The 13,108-nt window shown below is 51.2% G+C and overlaps 1 protein-coding gene across 1 annotated transcript; it reads left to right on the top strand.

Moving 5' to 3' along the window:
• Positions 1-4,451: 4,451 nt before the first annotated feature.
• On the top strand, positions 4,452-12,626 carry LOC116821889 (serum amyloid P-component-like). Its single transcript, XM_032775368.2, has 2 exons — positions 4,452-4,677; positions 11,850-12,626. The coding sequence occupies exons 1-2, from the start codon at positions 4,614-4,616 to the stop codon at positions 12,467-12,469; spliced, it is 684 nt and encodes a 227-aa protein (XP_032631259.1). The 5' UTR covers positions 4,452-4,613; the 3' UTR covers positions 12,470-12,626.
• Positions 12,627-13,108: the final 482 nt, after the last annotated feature.

Genomic DNA, 13,108 nt, shown 5'->3' with positions numbered 1-13,108 from the left:
GCTATCAGATCCAAGCTGGTAATTAAGTTTGGAGGTTTCATGCAGGCACCCACATTTTGGACTCTAAAGTTCAGAATTAGGAATTATGCTTATGATAGTCCCCGAGCAGAAGGACCCCCTGCCACCAAATTGCTGCCAAAGACCCGGGGCGGAAGAAGCTCTGGGGGCCTGGAGCGAGTGAAGTACCCTGCTCCAGGGCCCCCAAGAAACTCTTGTGGGGGCCCCTGTGGGGCCCGGGGCAAATTGCTCCACTTGCCCCCTCTGGGCAGTCCTGCAATAGAGGCAATGCAACAGCCTTGATTCTGTAGGCTTGATGGGGGCTGTGCTTTGGTAGGCTTTGCACGAGGGGTTGAGTAATTGTGTGTTGATATGACACAGGGCCCACCCCCCCCCTCCTCTCCCGTGATGGGGAGCTCCATAAAAACATGCTTGCAGAGTCATTTTCAACTGACATTTTATTTACAACATACACCATATTTTCACAACATATCCTGTTTTGTTCCCCACCACACTCAAACTTTTAGGGTTTTTTCTCAGCAGGGTTTTGTGATTTGCTGAACGAAGAAGACATTCCACATGCTGTATTCAAAATTTATCCATCAGCTTGATTGTTTCCTCTAACGCTCTGTTTGGGTCCTCAGTTACTTTGTTCACCAGCTCTGTCCCTTGAGCTCAATGTTCCTGGGTTAAACAGAGGCACTGCAGTACATATCACAGTGTGATAATATTTAGAACACTCTCCATGCACAAATTGCCACTAATTCCTTTGATTTTACAGTTCGCATTACCTGCAGTCCAGTTCACACAGCTGTGACTCCTCTACCCAGGGGCATCTATGCGTTACCCTAGGCAGTCCTCAAATTGTCTCTCTCTCAGGCAGTGCATAATGATTCCATGCATAGCCACTTGCACAAGTGCACACATAACAGTTTTCCAGTTCTGGCCTTGCACAGGCTTGATGCCATATTTCTTCCTCAATGTTAGATAGTATGGGCCTATAGAATAAGCACCCTATTCTCTTTCAGAATCCTGGACATCTGGCATTGGTTCTGAGCAAAAACAGGATCAGGCCCAATCCATTTGCTCTGGCAGAGCAATCGGTGTCCAGGTTCTCCAAATCCTCTGAGCATCTTTGTATTTTTATAGGATGTGCTTTTAAAACCTTTTACTTTGTGTGTCAAGAGACCCCTTCAGCTCACAGCTTTTACCATAAAAGAACTGCCTCTGGATGGGCTCGATCCAAAACTCTATAGCCAATTGAATTACTGTGGCCTGGTCCCCTTCAACCTTCTAAACGTTCTTACATACAACGTAGCTGTGACTCACTTCAGTACAACCCTCTCTCTGAATCATTTGGGTGTCCTGCTTGGGAGCAAGAGTCTTAAACAAACTTGGGCCAGTGGTCTGGCTTCATATTTCTCCTCTGCATTGTCCTTGTGATCACATTCGTTGGCAGCTATCCCTGGTAGCCCGCTCCCATGATACGTCTCAAACAGCATATGTGTCATTGGTATATTTGTTTCTTCATTTCCCACAATTTTCATCCATATAACATCTCTTTGTGAGCCGCTTGACCGATGGCGCTAGCAAGGGTGCTTCTGGGTGCTTCCATCTTCAACCAACAGGCCTCTTGAAACAGATCATTCACTAGTATGCAACAGCTGCACTGTACTCTTAGCTAATAGTTCAGGGCTAACCTTTCAAAAGTCCATGGATATCCCTCCCTAATAAGGAGGAATTTCTGTTTAAGGGCACGGGACAATGGGAACTGTTGCACACTTACTTTTGTATTATTTGTATATCTTATACTTTCTTGATTCTGTTCTGTTACAACTAGGGTGACCAGACAGCAAGTGTGAAAAAATGAGACAGGGGGTGAGAGGTAATAGGAGCCTATATAAGAAAAAGACCCAAAAATCGGGACTGTCCCTATAAAATCGGGACATCTGGTCACCCTAGTTACAACCCAAACCAAACCACGTTTTCTGATGAAAAGTAGGGGCGGTGAATTATATGTGCCTGTGGTGCCCGAGCTCCAACAATATTCAGGGCATGGGGGCCTGGCTCCACCAGTGTTTGGGACTGGATCTCTCCCCTGGCCCTGCCTGCCACCCTAGGCACACATGTGGTGGCAACCCCCCCGGCACCCCCCACAGGGGAGGCGAGTGGGCTTCCTGGACCTTAGAGGGGCCTTAGGAGCACATGCAGTGACAGTGGTATGGGATGAGTGTGCTGCGGGGGGGGGAGGAGGGGCCCTTCCCCCAGAGCTCGCTGCTGCCAGAGGTGAGAGGGATGAGGGGAGTCCTCCTCTCTGGCCCCAGCCCCGAGGCAGCCTGCCTGCACCCCAGACTCCTCATCCCCAGCCCCACCCCAGAGCCTGCACCCCCAGCCAGAGCCCTCACCCCCCCCACACCCCAGCCCTCTGCCCTAGCCCTAAGCCCTTCCCACACTCCAAACTCCTCATCTTCTAGGACCCTGGCAGGTAATAAAAAACAGAAACGTACCTGTTGCTTTGCAGGTCCTGCTACAAAATGTCTCCAAGCCTGTAATCCCCAGTGTTTTCCTTAATCTTATTTATTGGTTATTTCATTTGTCCATTGTATGGGGGAGATAACGCCTGGTAAAGGAGGGAAGTGTTTCTGAATGACACATGCTTGCCAATGCTAAAGCATGACAAGTAACAAAGAGAGGCTGCCTACAAAACGGCTGCACTACGAAGAATTCAGTCAATTATCAATATTTCCCTAAAACTCAGGACTGCTCTCTGACCCCCATGACCTGGTTTACATGCTAAACTTTCAAACATTTCTTTTTAAAATAAACTCTTTATCTGATAGGATGGAAACCTGTATGGTCAGCAAGAGAAGATGAAAAGACAACTGTTTAAAATTGAGGAAAAAAAAAAAAAAAAAGGCAAGAAAGAGGGGTAGGGCCCTAGGGCTGTTTCTTCAGATAACCAAGGCAGCTACTTGAGCTGGTGCCTTAAGCCCAGCAAACTCCAGGCAGGGAGCCTGCCTTGCCCCTCTGCAGCATTCTCCAGGCGCTGCTCTGCCCCGAAGGAAGGGGAATGCCCCCATTCCCATGGTGCAGAGCCTGTGATCAGTGCAGGATTTCCCCCAGGTCACATAGCAAGGGAGTGTCACGACAAGCAGGCCTGTCCAGAGGATTCAGGGGGCCTGGGGCAAAGCAATTTCGGGGGCCCTTTCCATAAAAAAAAAGTTGCAAAACTATAGAATATTATATTCTCATGGGGGCCCCTGCAGGGCCCAGGGCCTGGGGCAAATTGCTCCACTTGCTTCCCCCTCTGGGCAGCCCTGAGGACAAGGACCTGCCCCCTTGTCCTTCCTGAGCCCTTATCTCCTCTGTGTGCAAAATGGCACTGGCAGAGTCAGGCCCTTTGTTACAGATGGCGAAGCCAAGGGGCAGAAAAGCTGGCTAGTGACTTGGCTGAGTGCCCGGGACCTTGGACTGGTCATGGCCAAGCCTCTTGCAGTCTCAGCTTCCCCAGATGCGAAACTGGGCTAAGGATATTCACCTGCCTCATGATCAAATGCTTGCCAAGTGCAATATAATGGCTCAGAGCTCTAGATCAGTGGTTTTCAACCTGTGGGCCGCAGGCCCTGGAAGTCCACAGACCATGTCTAAGATTTCCAAAGGTCCGCAATGCCATTCAAAATGAAAAAAGGTTGAAACCCACTGCTCTAGATCTAATGAAATCAGCATGGGCGCCTGATCTTCACCCCTCGGCAGGGGAGACCTTTTGCCAATGCAGCATTTAGGCAGGACCAGACTGACAGGGGCAAAGATATCAGAGGCAGTCAGATACTGTGAGAGGGACCTTGCCGTCACCTCCTCTTCAGGATGATTGCTCGGCTCTGAGGCTTCCAGAGCATGCACCCAGTTCTCCAGAGTGCACTGCTTCTCCTTCACTGCCAGCAGCAATTCACAGTGTTGATCTCTAAAGCTCTGAGGTTTGAGCTGGGCCTTGCAGAGAGCCCTCTCCCCTCTGTGTGTCACCAGGACGTTTGAGGCCAGCCAGGGCTCTTCTGCACAGCCTAGTATTTGGGGGGTAACAGCATTTGTATCAGGGACAGCATTTGTCTCAGCAATTCATGTCCTGGCTGCACTGACAGAACCTGAGTCTCTTCACAAGCAGGGCAGGAGTCAAGCCCCAGAGCTTTGGTTTGGGGGTGAGGTTTCGGGGGAAGACTTGGTTAACTGGGGGCATCTCTCACTGCCAGGACATGCCGCATGGTGTTTGTGGGTATTTCATACACACACAGACTATGTAACATACAACAAATACTGAGACCACTGTGTGCATGGGAAGTGTCTCTGTCAGTTGCCACAGCTGGCTAGGCTGGGCCCCACCCTGCACAGGAAGGGGTTGATAATGGCCATCACCCCATGAACAGCATGAAATTGGCTTGAACAGGCAATTCCAGACTCTGCCCTGGGACAGGATTGGTTGGACATGTTTCCTCTTCCACCTCCACTCAGCGATAACTTCAGGTCCTTGTGTCTGGAGACTGGCATTGCAGGAACAGGTTTCAGGGCCTCCCACCTCCCTTCTCCACGTTCCTGCCCCCTGGGTCACTCTGCAGGTGAAGAACATGGAGAAGCTGCAGCTTTGGCTCTTTGACCTCGCTGGCCTCTCGGGAGCCATCACCCAGGAAGGTAAGGGCAGAGCGTGCTACACAGGGTGATCAGGGTGGAGTTGGTTAGGGCTGTAGACTTGGAGACTTCAGTTAAATCCTGAGTTAGGTTGCAGGGAGCTACCAGGGGTGCATTACAGACCCAAAGCAGACTAGAAAGCAGCACAAGCAAATCTCTCCGGTGCAGGAAAGACCCCTGAATTCCATCAGTCTTGGGGCAAATACTGTGTTAGTTAAACGTCTTGTGAGTTTCTAATAATTACAGATGATTTTCTAATATAAGGCAACTCTGTACAACATCTTCCAGTGGCTAACAGTGAATTAATTGGTCGCTGAACAAAAAGTGGTAGTCTGGGTGCACGTGATCACAACTTAATTGCTACATTTGTTATTTGCAAACACAATACAGTCACATAGACATTTGGCACCCTAAAGAGGCCAATTTTCAAATGGAAAACAATCATGAACTAAATTGATTGGGAGGAAAAAATTAAAAGGAAAATTGTGAACAATAATTGGAGGTTGTTTAGAGTCTTTTATTAGGTTCTCAAAAAGCCACAATTACAAAGAAGACTAAAAAAGCATCCTGGATAAAAAAGTGAAAGCAGAAAGGCAAAGGTTTTAAAAACAAGTTTGCAGAGGCGAGCCAGGAACATTATAACAAAGGTGGGGCAGAAGTGTCTGTCTAAGACCCGTGTTCCAAAAGTGCCGTAAGAGTCACGTGCATGCTCACATTGTCCTGAATGTGGGGTTGCCTCACCAGGGCCAGGGTGGTACAAAGCTGAGGTCACCTGGTCAAGGGGCTCCAGAGATGTGGTGTCAAGGTAGAAGGGACCTACCAGTAAATCTTCCTCATTCTAATAAAGTTTTTCCACACACCTGTGGGTGGCTCAAACAATGGCCCTGATCTGCCCCAGACTAGGATAACAGGATCAGATTTGAGCTCTGCTTCCCCAACACAGAGCTGGGCACTAGCTATTGTTACAAAGTTAATTGCAAGTCTGTCCTGCTGTAAACATTGTCATGTATCTGCAATATGTGCCAGAGGAGTGATTAGCACGTGCCTGATGAGATGGAGCATGTCAGGCCTGGGGTGCTGTGTGGTGGTACCCAACAGTGTTGCAGAGAGGTGCTTATGCTGCAGTCACTGGGTGGCTTAGGGCCCAGGCTGTACAATGTGCTCCCAAGAGGGCTGCCTTCAAGGCCTGCCCTTAGCAAGTTTCTGCAAATGTTGCTGTGTGTGTTACTACTCATCCTGCTTTCTGAGTGGGGAGCACAGGGTGTGTCCTAGGAAGCTGTTTGCCGAGTGCTGGCAGTATTATGAGGGGGTGTTGTGACCCGCACAAAATTCTCTGTTACTCACACACTCAAAGGGACACCCACCTTTACCCAGTTCCTAGAGCTCAAGGCATAACCCTCTTAATTTAGGCAGCTGCTCTTCCCCAGTTCCTAGGGCTCAGGTGTAACCTTACACTCTAGGGCACCCATCCTTCCCCAGTTCCTAGGGCTCAGGACATAATTTTCTGCAGGTTTGCAGGACCTTTTACCAGTGAAAGAGCCTTATACAGTAATATCCTACTTAATCTCTATTTATTAACAATCACAAAACCAGAATGCACACGCTACACATACAGTGCTCACCACTCCCAATAAGACAGATGAACTTTTCTTGATGTCCAGTCAGGATCAGGTCCATCTGGGGGACTCCAGTTTCTGTACAGTGTCATTGGCAGAGTGTTGAGGTCTGGCAGCTTTGATCTTGGGGCTGTGTCCTGGAGTTGGTTCCCAAGAACTTCGTTTTGGACCCAGTTAATATAGTGAAACTTGAGTCCTGCTTAGCTGTACCTTAACCAATCATTTTACTAACCAATCCTAACACAGTGTAACAAAATTCTCTAACCAATCATACCCCCCACCTTAATTGATTTATATCTAGCAAAATTAATTATGTAACAGACAGAAATAACCAAAGAACCAGACAGAGATTATACGGACAAGCAATAGGGAAGTGGGGACCGTAAAGACAAAACAATAAAGAAATGGGAATTTCACAACCACAGCTATTGATAAGTGATTTCTTGCCAGACAGATGCGGTCAAACTATGTTTTCTTAAGATCTGTTTCTTTACCTGGTGATAGTGGGGGCCATTAGGACGGAGTCGCCTCCTTAATAGCCGGATGTTACAGTGTTTTAATGTCACATATGTAACCCTTCTGCCCCTCTGAGTTGGCAGCAACAAGGGCCAGGTTCAGTATCCAGGGGTTCCGTTTCAATAACACAAGGCATAACCGGCTCGAGCCCCCACCCAGTGACCTGGGACACTTACATACCATACCCTCCTGGGCGCCTCTAGGAGGCAATACTTCCCCTCTCGCAAGCACGATTATCCCGCCACTGTGGGTCTGAGTGTAGCGAAATCTGTTTTTATATAAAGGAAAGGTAATCAATGTGGCAATCCCATTTGAAAACACCCACAGAACAAGAAGGTATAAAAACAAAACCATGAATCCCACCCCCAAGTACATCTGGCAATGCCTTTCCCACCTTAGGGTCTTAAGTCCAATCACTCCAAAAGTCCAAACATACCCAAAAGTCTCTGGTCAGTGCCAACCCCAGAATTCAAGGAGTCTAACTGTAGTGAGGCCCTCCCCCCAGCCTGGGTGAAAGGGGCACCTGGTGGAGTGTGGTCCAGGCACTTGCCACTGGCCCTGCCCGTGCGGTTCTGTCTTCCGACATTCTCCAACAAACTGCTCAACGGCCTTACCTTAGCGCGCTTCACACCCCTCTGCTCGTCTGTTGTATCACGGCCCGTCCTCAGACAAACTTGCTCCGCTCACTCACGTCGTGCATCGTGAGAAGCTAGCTCCGTTTGTCCAAGCAAAACTGCTCTTGGCTCCGCTCGCTCTGTGGGCGGCTCACACGCCCCACACCCTACTCCGCTCTGCCAGTACGCTCCACTCCACCAGCTGTCTCATGGTCCTCGCTCCAGCCTCCCCATAAACTTGCTCTCACCCCAGGCAAGCTTGCTCTGTCTCCGCAGTATAGCATCGGAGGCTCCCCCACTAGTGGTAGCTACAGTACTCCAGTGCTCCCCAGCTCAGTATTTCAGTCTCTTTTTGTGATTTCAGCTCTTAGGTGATCTCAGCACATAGTAAAGGAGGGACCACAGTGTGCAGTGAGCAATCCATTCCCAAAAGTTGAGTTCAAGCTCAGGCAGGCCTGTATTTAACAGTCTTAAGGGAATAAAAAATACATATCATGACATTTCCAAAACGTGGAGAGAGGAAGGGGGTGCAACCGTGGCTATCTAGCTCCACAAGGAAGCCTGCAGGCACAAATACCTGTTCCCGTTAACCTCTCTCAATTACACAGGGTTTTGGAACGCCATGTCCCTCTGTCTTAGCAAGTCACAACCCAACTGAGGTCTTGAGTCATTTCTTGTCCAAAAAAGCAGTGCCCAACAGCTCGGTCAGTTCGTGGGATGGGGTAGGTTGTGCCTATGTCAATATATTTGGAGATTTCGCCATTCCAGACATTCTTGGCCTCCATACACTTCCCATACTTTTTCACCACCAGATGTCAGGGTACAGCTATCCTGGAAAACTGCTTGCTTACAACAATAGATTGGAATGTGAGGATGTGGCTTCCGGGGGGGGCGTTGATTTGCTTCTCCCGCTGAATGGCTGCCTTGGCTCCGGCTGCTCTTTCAATCTGGCCTGCAGACAAAGCCCCAACCCTTACAATAGGCTAACACAGGTGTCCGAGTTTTGACTGGAACACCCAGTGAAAAAGGGAACCAGGCAGCTCCGGTCAGCACTGCTGACCCAGGCAATTAAAAGGTTCGGTCAGTGGTACTCTGCTAAGGCAGGCTAGTCCCTACATGTCTGCATTGTGGCTGAAGACCCACGAAGTGTCCAGCAGGCTCCAGCTCCTAGGCGGGGGGCCATGGGCTCCGTGCACTGCAACGCTACCTGCCGCCACCTAGGACCCCAGAGCTAACTGGCCGCTTCCAGAGGCGCAGATCTGGTTTCCAGGATAGGTAGGGAACCTGCTCTGCCCGCTGTGGCTTGCGACTTGGGTATAGCCACATGAAGTAGCTTGCGACCCCAGCCCCAGTCACCAACACTCCTGCCCACCTGAGTACCACTAGCCTCCAACCGAGACCCTCCGGCTCCCTCCTCACCCCACCCAGTCACCAACGCTCCGCTGCCCCAGCCGCTGAGCGACTCCCAAACTCCGAGCCACCCTCCTGCTCCCGCCACGCGCCAAGTCAATTCCAAACCTCCTGCCCCAGCCCTGAGACCCCATCCAAACCTGGAACCCCCTCCGCACTCCAACCTCTCATCCCTGGCCCCACCCCAGAGCCCACACCCCCAGCCCAGAGCCTGTACCCTCCTGCAACCCAAACCTCTCATCCCTGGCCCCACCCCAGAGCCCACACCCCCAGCCCAGAGCCTGTACCCTCTCCTGCACCCCAAACCTCTCATCCCTGGCCCCACTCCAGAGCCCACACCCCCAGCTCAAAGCCTGTACCCCCTCCTGCACCCCAACCCCAGTCACCAACCTCCTGCCCCAGCCCTGAGCCACTCCCAAACCCGGACCCCCCTCCTACACCTCAAACCTCTCATCCCTGGCCCCACCCCAGAGCCCATGTCCCCATCCCAGAGCCGGTACCCCCTCCTGCACCCCAACCCCCTGCCTCAACCTGCAGCCCCCTCCCACATTCCGAATCCCTTGGCCCCACCCCGCAGCCTGGAGCCCCTTCCTGCACCTCAAACCCGTCATCCTCAGCTCCATCCTAGAGCCCTAACCCCATCCCGCACCCCAGCTCCCTGCCTGAGCCCCATCCTGAGCCCCATCCCGCACCCTGAACCCCTCATTTCTGGCCCCACCCTGGAGTTTGCAACCCCAGTTAGAGCCCTCACCCCCTCCCGCATCCCAATCCCATGTCCCAGCCCAGCGAAAGTGAATGGGGAGGGGGAGAGAGCGAGCCACCAAGAAAGGGGGAATGTAGTGAGCAGGGGCTGGGCCTCAGGGAAGAGGTGGGGTGAGGGTGTTCAGTTTTGTGCGATGAGAAAGTTGGCAACCCTACTTAAAATATGGCTACAGGAAAAGGCCTTTTTTCTTAGAGTGTCATGCTATAAAATGCTCCCTGTCACAGCTTCCTATCAGGAATAATTCCTGACATCTAGGTATTATTTATTGCTGCCGCGACAGTTTGCTACCCTACAATTCCCCAGCCAGGAGGAGCCACTTGCAGTGGTTGGGATCTTGCCTGTCAAAATTGGCTACCCTGTGAAATCCCTATTTAAATTCAGACACAAAAAACCCAAGATATTAGTGTCGTGCCCTTAATGAAGATTTGGCAGCACTACAGCGACAAAGCACTAAGGAGGGTGACCATACATCCCCTTTTGGCTGGACAGTCTCTTCTTTAAGCCCTGTCTCAGCCGATCCAACTTTTTTGGCAAAACTGGGCATTTGTCGCATTTGCTCTTGCCAACTGATCATCAGTTGTGGACAAATGGCCAGTTTTGCCAATAAAGTGGGGTGCAATGGCTACGAGGCGTGAAGGAACATGTGTGGGGGGCAAGCAGCCACACCAGCTCCACACAGGGGGGAGGGCTCTAGAAGGCGGCTCGGGCCGGGCTACCCCCGGGCAGGTGGCAGGGAGGGCTCAGGCCCAGGCTGGCTCTGTGTATGGTGGGGCACAGGGGGCATTGGGCCTGCCCCAGGTGGGCATCTGGGGTTCTTGGGCCAGCCCCATGCATGAAAGGAGAAGGGGGCCTCAGACCAGCCCTGAGAGGGGTGCAGGGAGGGCCTGTCCCTCACACGGGGGGGAAGAGAGGTGTCTCAGACCAGCCCCATGGTGTGGGGGAGGGCCATTGCCTCATGCGGGAGGAGAGGGGGGCATTGGGCCACCCTGTGCAGTGTCCAGTTTTCTCTTTGGGAAAATATGGTTACCCTAGTGCTAGGGTGCTGGAATGAAAGGCACAATCACAGCTGAGGGAGACCATCCCCCTGGCAGATCATAGGAAAGGGAAGAAGTTTGGATGGCCGCCAAGAAAATCAATCAGCACTGAAGTCATATGATCACAGAGACTAGCCTTGAGCTTGCCCTCCATATTCCAGGGCTTTCCCCCTCTACCGCTGGCTGGCAGCACATCATCACACTTCTTAACCCCAGTTCCTACCCTCTGTCCCTGCTGTTGCCTTTCTGCCCTTCTCCTTCCCCTGCCTTCAGCTGTTTGGTCTGCAACAGACACATTTTGGTTCCCCGCACAAATTTTGCGCATTCCTTCCCTTTGATTTGCCCCCCTTGTCCCATCTTCTGCCCTCCCTATGCTCCACCCCCCCATGGCCATTTATAGCAGGGAGCAGGTTCTGATAGCAAGTGGGGGCAGAGTGATGGCAGCGGCTTCAGCAGATTGCTCCAGCCTGCTTAGTCAGAGCAAAGGTGCAGATTTGCTATGGTTCAGGATTTCTGTGCAAGAGCTGATTTTAATACTCTAAAATCCACACACCTAAGGTCCCATTTTCAAAAGTGACAAGGCCCTTAGGAGCCTGAGTCTAACGGAGAGTCAGTCATGTCTGTTCCTCAGTGACAAATCTGAAAATGGGACTTACGTGCTTTTGAAAATTTTACCCTGCTCTTGATGTAAAGATTCCCGGGGGTAGAGAATTTACTGCACTCCTTAGTAAGCTCTTCCTGTGGCTAATCGCCCCACGGTTCAAACTGTGCATCTTACGAGACACGGTTGTGACAAGCAGGCTCACAAGCGGATATGGGGGTACCACTTTCCACCCTTAATCCAAAAGGTTTCACACACAACCTAGAGCCTCTGAGCGAGTCTCCCAAGTTAAACTCCACTGAGTATGGACATGGAGCAACGTGAGCGGGTGTTTACCCCACACTAGCCCACTAAGGGTTAATGTGGCTCAGCGGGGTTAAGTAACCTTTTAAGCCCATCTCTCTCAAGCTTCTGCTTCCACACCCAACTGGTGAGGGTTACTGGGTAGTGGGGTGAGGAAGTGGAAGAGCAGGTGGTTCTGAGGGCCAAGACTGAGGAGCCCAGGGCAAGCAGCTGAGCGGTGCAAGCACTGGAATGAACAGCAGAGTCTGTAGCAAGGGGCCTGAGGAGTGATACCATCATACCGGTACCAACACCCAACATGTCTCTTGTCTCTCCTAGACCTGTATCGAAAGGTGTTTGTCTTCTGGAAGGACCCTAGTGACGCCCATGTGGTCGTGAAGCCGGAGCCGGAGCAGCCGCTGCAGAACTTCACCGTGTGTCTGAGATCCTTCACTGATCTGACTCGGCCATATGGCCTCTTCTCCCACGCTACCAAAGCCCAGGACAACGAGATCCTGATCTTCAAACCCAAGCCTGGGGAGTACAGACTATACGTGGGGGAGGAATTTGTGACCTTCAGAGTCCCAGAGACCTGTATAGACTGGGAGCACATCTGTGCCAGCTGGGAATCAGCCATGGGCATAGGTGAGTTCTGGGTGAACGGGAAGCCCCTACCCAGGAAGGGTCTGCGGAAAGGCTATTCCGTCAGTGCCGAGGCTGTGATCATCCTGGGGCAGGAGCAGGACTCCTTCGGGGGCGGGTTTGATTTATATAATTCTTTTACAGGTGAAATGACTGATGTGTACATGTGGGGGTATGGTCTGTCATCAGGCAAAATGAGAGCTGCATATCAGTCACTGCAGCTGCCCCCCAGTGCCCTGGGCTGGAGGAACTTACAGTATGAAATAAAAGGTGATGTGGCTGTGAAGCCCAGACTGAAAGACATGCTGATCGTATGAGCACAAGCTGCATTTGGGCATGGTGCAGCCCCAGCCTAAAGTCATGGAGCTTCAACTCCTGCCGTCTCATTTCAGAGAGGCTGACCCCGCCCCAAGATGTGCCCGCTGTGGCTAAACCATGATGATTGTGACATAAAGGAGAATGTGACCTTCCGCATCCCTGGTGTTTGTGTCATTCCTTGTCACACACATTGGGGGAAAGCACAGAGCTGGGAAAGGCCATGAGGTCCAAATCTAGCCCAGGGCCAGATTAAGAAGGTTCAGGGCCCTGGGCACAGAATATCCTCCACCCCTGAGGCCTCCCCTCAAAATTGTCAATTTTTTTGGAAGGACACAGGCGGGCTCCATTTCAGATTTTGCCTCGGGCCCCCAGAAACTTTGGCACTACACCCTCAGATTTGGAACAGTCTCTTGGAGGAACCTGTGAAAGTAGAATAAATTATATTGTAAGAATAGAAAAGATTAAAGAAATGTTGTCTGTACCTTTAAGCAAAATTATTGGAATGTTGCAATCCAGGTGTCAGGAATACAGACATTAACATAGAACAATTGCACCGTTTAAGGGCAATTGGTGAAGTATTAGCCTTAGATCGATAACAGTTAGTAAGGAAGTGGGATATGCATGCTATGCCCCAGGGG

Source organism: Chelonoidis abingdonii, chromosome 11, assembly GCF_003597395.2.
Source record: "Chelonoidis abingdonii isolate Lonesome George chromosome 11, CheloAbing_2.0, whole genome shotgun sequence".
Classification (NCBI taxonomy): Eukaryota; Metazoa; Chordata; order Testudines; family Testudinidae; genus Chelonoidis; species Chelonoidis abingdonii.
Note: the sequence above shows the minus strand (reverse complement) of the source record. Positions and strands in the feature narration are given on the sequence as shown.

Excerpts from the sequence above, each read along its gene's own strand:
- LOC116821889 (XM_032775368.2), top strand. The coding sequence starts at position 4,614 with ATGGAGAAGCTGCAGCTTTGGCTCTTTGACCTCGCTGGCCTCTCGGGA. Across the intron at positions 4,678-11,849 it reads GGGAGCCATCACCCAGGAAG|ACCTGTATCGAAAGGTGTTT; the intron begins GTAAGGGCAGAG and ends TGTCTCTCCTAG.